The 4,827-nt window shown below is 39.5% G+C and overlaps 1 protein-coding gene across 1 annotated transcript; it reads left to right on the forward strand.

Annotated features, from left to right (window-relative positions):
• Window positions 1-2,549: 2,549 nt before the first annotated feature.
• LOC119720427 (ladderlectin-like) lies at window positions 2,550-4,107 on the forward strand. Its single transcript, XM_038190094.1, has one exon. The coding sequence runs from the start codon at window positions 2,738-2,740 to the stop codon at window positions 3,239-3,241; it is 504 nt and encodes a 167-aa protein (XP_038046022.1). The 5' UTR covers window positions 2,550-2,737; the 3' UTR covers window positions 3,242-4,107.
• The last annotated feature ends 720 nt before the right edge of the window (window positions 4,108-4,827 follow it).

Below are 4,827 nucleotides of genomic sequence, written 5' to 3' on the forward strand. Positions count from 1 at the left end.
GTGCCAGTAGACGTTGATGTGGCATCTGGAAAAGTTGTAGGTTCTCAAGTATTGCACTTTGTAGTAACAGTAACATGTTATACTTAATATGGTTTATTCGTATATTGTGTATAAGTGCTATCCGTTGGTTGCTATGTCTTTAGTACTTTTTTCAGATTGACGCTGTCTTTATATTTTTGGCCGTGCACGGTAAAATACAGGGTGAGTCAAAAAAAGCGGAACCCAAACCCCAAAATTTATATTTCATGTTATAAAATATGTAGCACCAAACATAATTATGACTGGAAAGCCAATTTCATATGCCAATTTTAGATGAAAAAAATACTGAAATTGGTCGATCCGTTCAAAGAATATCACCATTTAAACACAATGGCCCTAAAACCTGTCTCGTCCAAAAAAATGCGATTTCAAGAATCGTCGTCACAATTGTCTTTAAACATCACCAGCGATAAAATCTCAGTTTAAACGTTTAAATATTCAACAAAGTCTTTTTGAAGGCCCGTCTTTTAAAAAAAGTAGATTTTATAAATAATATTGTTTGCCTAACCGGGGTTGTTAATAAAGATATTGTGCACTACAGGTGGTGACAGTTGTTGAAACAAGTATTCTGTGTCATTTTCTTTGTTGTTCCAAACAATCAAAACACACAATAAATTGCTTTTTTGGACGAGAAAGGTTTTAGGGTCGTTGCGTTTAAATGGTGATATTCTTTGAACGGATTAAGCAATTTCAGTATTTTTTTCATCTAAAAGTAGCTTATGAAATTGGCTTTCCAGTCATTATTATTTTTGGTGCTACATATTTTTTAGATATGAAATATATTTTGGGGGGTTTGGGTTCCGCTTTTTTGACTCACCCTGTAGTACAAATGTAATGTGATGCGCTCTTGGCCAATCAAGAGACAAAAACTGTGGGTGAGGTTTGTAAATAAAATATCATAATGCGCCCTTTTGGGCTCTAGTGCAAAACGCGCTTTACACGAAATGATAAAGATCCTTAAAAAGTAAAACTATTTACCTCGAAAACTAACGGTTTCCGTGTAATTATTACGATAATGAATTTCGGGATACAAAATTTGACTAGTGACATATTCGTTCAGCTCCCCATCGGTTACGGAAAAAGTATTATTTATCAGCTTTTTGGGGTCTGCATGTCGGCGACGGTGCGTCATGTTTTCATCAATTACGTCATCGGTTAGTCGAAGACACGATAAAAGACGCCCGCTGAATGGTCAAAATCTGCAGGTCAAGAGGTAGCTGTCTTGAATAATCACCGAATCTGCAAGCACATGCAGATGGGTGAGTTCTGTTCCAAAGACAAGTCTAATGCATGCACATCGGCTCAAACTTTGATGGCTTTATGGTTTTATTCACTGGAAATACGTTTAGGCAAGGCCGAAAATAGCTGCTTCTTTTCTCCGTATAGGCCTATTACATGTATTTAAAACGTTATATGTGGATTTTCAGTGACCAAGACCTTTGAAATATTGGTAGTAAACAATACATTTTTTAACCCTTGGTGGAGCCACACAGTGATAAAATTCTCCACATTTACCAAATATGGTCATAACTTTTTTCAATGGGCCAATAAGGCCAAGATTCCATGTAATTCTCACCCCTGGTATACACCACAAGCCTATAGACTCCCATTGGCCAGACCTAACCACTGCAGAGTAAGGAGTGTTGAAAGACAACAGCCCCAAGAGGCGCCTGATGCCTTTGTGCAGTAAATGGATATCTTAGTGGCCAACCCCTTTGTGCCACCGATCTCTCTGTGTCAACTTCCCTCGTGCCGCCCAGAGCTCAGACAGGTCGTAAACAATCCTGGCCCACACAAAGGCCATGTGGCTGCCCTATCTTGTGCATAAGGGGGTTATTGACCTAGAAACACGTGTGGTGATAAAATTCTCCATGTGGTTCCACTGCGTAAATTTTTTGGTCTCCTTCGTGCAAGGGTTCAATAGATTTTGGCATTCTCTTGACGAAAGTGTACCTTTAATAACTACAACCTGCAAGCTCTTTCTTAATGCCTAAGGGCAAATTCTTCTCATTTTACTTTAGGCACATTGAAATTGGGAATCGCGAATTATGAATCTAAAATGCGGCTTATTTTGTGCATTGGGTTACTTTAACTTGTTGACTGACAGTTGTGTGTTTAAATAAGTCAACCAAAAATTAACTAAATTGAACATGGATTACTTTCTCTTCAACCGTTGTAACAGTAAATATTCTTCATTAGACGACCTTGTTTTTGTTTTTTTGCTAATGATTATGGAAACAAGCATTCAAAGAACGCATACTAAAAAAAATAACGTTTACGACGAGACACCGAATGAAACTTCCATCGCTTTAGCCCCAAGAAAACAACCGGCTGCTTCACTGTAAAAGCACTTTGTTCAAGTTGTTATACACACGGTCCACTAATACACTTTAAATTATTGTTAAATGACGGTAGACATCACAATTACCATCCATTAATCTTGAAAGCGTAATTTACCTTAATAGAAGCACAGTCCATCCGCGCGGGTGCGACTTCAGAGCTAGCGCGCAGCAAGACCTATAGTCTGTCATTCACAAGGCTGGCTGACCAACGTGGTGTGTGAACGTATGACGAGTAGCTTCTGACTAACCAGAGACTGAGGAGACATCCATATAGCCGGCAATTGCCTCACGTGCGGCTGATAAAACTTTCCAAACATTCGAATTTACTCCCTTGGACTTAACTAGCAATAATACAGATGGCAAAGTTTCAAACTTCGTTTGTTCTATTTATTATCTGTTTTGTATTAAATGGAATCATGGATCACGGGTCCATGGTTTTGGGCTGCGCTCCATGCAACACAGGCTGGATAGAGTTTGGGAATCGCTGCCATCTCATCGTCAACAAGCAGAAATCTTTCCAGGATGCCGAGGCGTACTGCCAGGGCCTGTCCCGCCCTGGAAGGCCGGCTCATCTCATGTCGATCAACAGCAAGAAGGAGAACGACTTCCTCGAAGAATACGCCAAGACCATAACTGGTCTAGGGACCAAGCTCTGGATCGGCTTCAAACAAAGCGCCAGTCCAAAATGGTTGGATGGAAGCCGGGACAGCTACCGCAACTGGGCTCCGGGTCAACCAAACAGTGGCTCATCCGTTCCTTGCGTCAGAGTGGCTAATCCTGGTGGTGGATGGGCGGATACTGTATGCAACAATGAATATCCGTTCATCTGTGAGATGCCGTACAGATTTACCACAAAGTGACCACACACAATAACAAGTTGCTTATACACGACGCTCATGGCGAAGAAAAACCAGTTTGTAACAATAATCAAGCTAATCAAGGCAAGTGGTTTATATAATGGTAAGGCGTGAATGCGCTTATCCCACTGACGAGATGTGAAGTCCATTCCAACTTCAACTTGGAGGGCACTTTCATCCACTTGTCATTCGAATTGTTCAGATCGTTGTACCCCGAATGAACAATGAATGGCGCTTCTTGGAGTCATGCATCACCAGCCTGATCGCTTGGCCATGGTGAGACTTTCTTTTATAATGGAATTACAGCACTAAACTTAATGTTCACTATTGTCTTGATAGACACCTTTATCATCATATTTTCATCATCTTACCACCTATTATAGCCTCAGTGCACATCCTGAGAGCAACTCGTGCCATGAGACGTTTCAAGTTGTCAGACATGGCATCATCAGGAAAATTCCTTGTATTTTCTCGTAAGCACATTTGTGCTTACTTTTTAGATCAGTTGTAAATATCTAATTTTTGTTAAAAACAACCATTCACTTGAAATTACTCATTACAAAATAACTATTTTTAAAACACAGTTTTGTTCTGTAAAAAAAATATACGTATAACGGCGCGAGATCTGCTGCAATCATTATAATAGATCGATTGCATTCAGTGGCCATCTTGGAGGTGTGTTTTGTTTGGTTAATTCATTGACAAAGAAAACACCAGAGGTCTGCTCATGCATGTCCCTGTTGAACAAAAACACACACCTCAAGATTGCTACAGTGCAAAACAAATTTCGAGCGAATCATGCGCTGTAAACCACTCAATTTTTGGGATTAACATAAACGAAACGCGTGTCCCGAATATATGTTATTTATTACAAAATGTTAATTTTTTTATATAAATTGTCATTAGTTTGATTTGAAGCTGCTGAAAATATTATTTCTACTGTTTAAACCGTATAATAGAGGTCTATTATGGTTTGTACCAACTGATCGCTAATTAGTAGACTAGCTAACATACTGACTAGTGACTGATAGCACATCAGACACAAGCTGAAGTTATTTGAACGCCATATTGAGAGGCCTTTGGTGTTCTTTAAATGGATAGCTGCCGCAGCTGCAGGTTTCCAAGTCGGTTGCCGCGCCGCGGAGTGCGTACACATACACGTAACACTGATTTTATTTTAGAAGTGGTGGTACATGTACATATATCTATCGTTGTTTTTAGAGGAATGTATTTACTGGTTTGAAGGGAGATGTCTAAATCGACATTTGCTTTAAAAAAACATATTAAGACACATATCCCTTCAGATTGTTTGCGCATGCAGACGGTTTTAGAGGTGAAGGCGTCCAACGTATGTGGTTTACCCGCACAAAACTGTCAATCCAGAGGTCGCAAGTTCAAACCCTGCTCCAGCCAATTTCTTGTTCAACCTTTAAATAATTATAATGCACCTAGTCAGTTTCTCTGTGTGTGTGTGTTTTTTTAAATAAAATTAAATTTCGAAGTCCTTTCGAGGAAACGCAAGAAAGTCTGACATCTAAAAATTGGCATATCGTAATTGAGCCTTTGTATTATTGTAGGTTTGTAGACTG

Source organism: Patiria miniata, unplaced genomic scaffold (genome assembly GCF_015706575.1).
Source record: "Patiria miniata isolate m_02_andy unplaced genomic scaffold, ASM1570657v1 HiC_scaffold_13, whole genome shotgun sequence".
NCBI lineage: Eukaryota > Metazoa > Echinodermata > Asteroidea > Valvatida > Asterinidae > Patiria > Patiria miniata.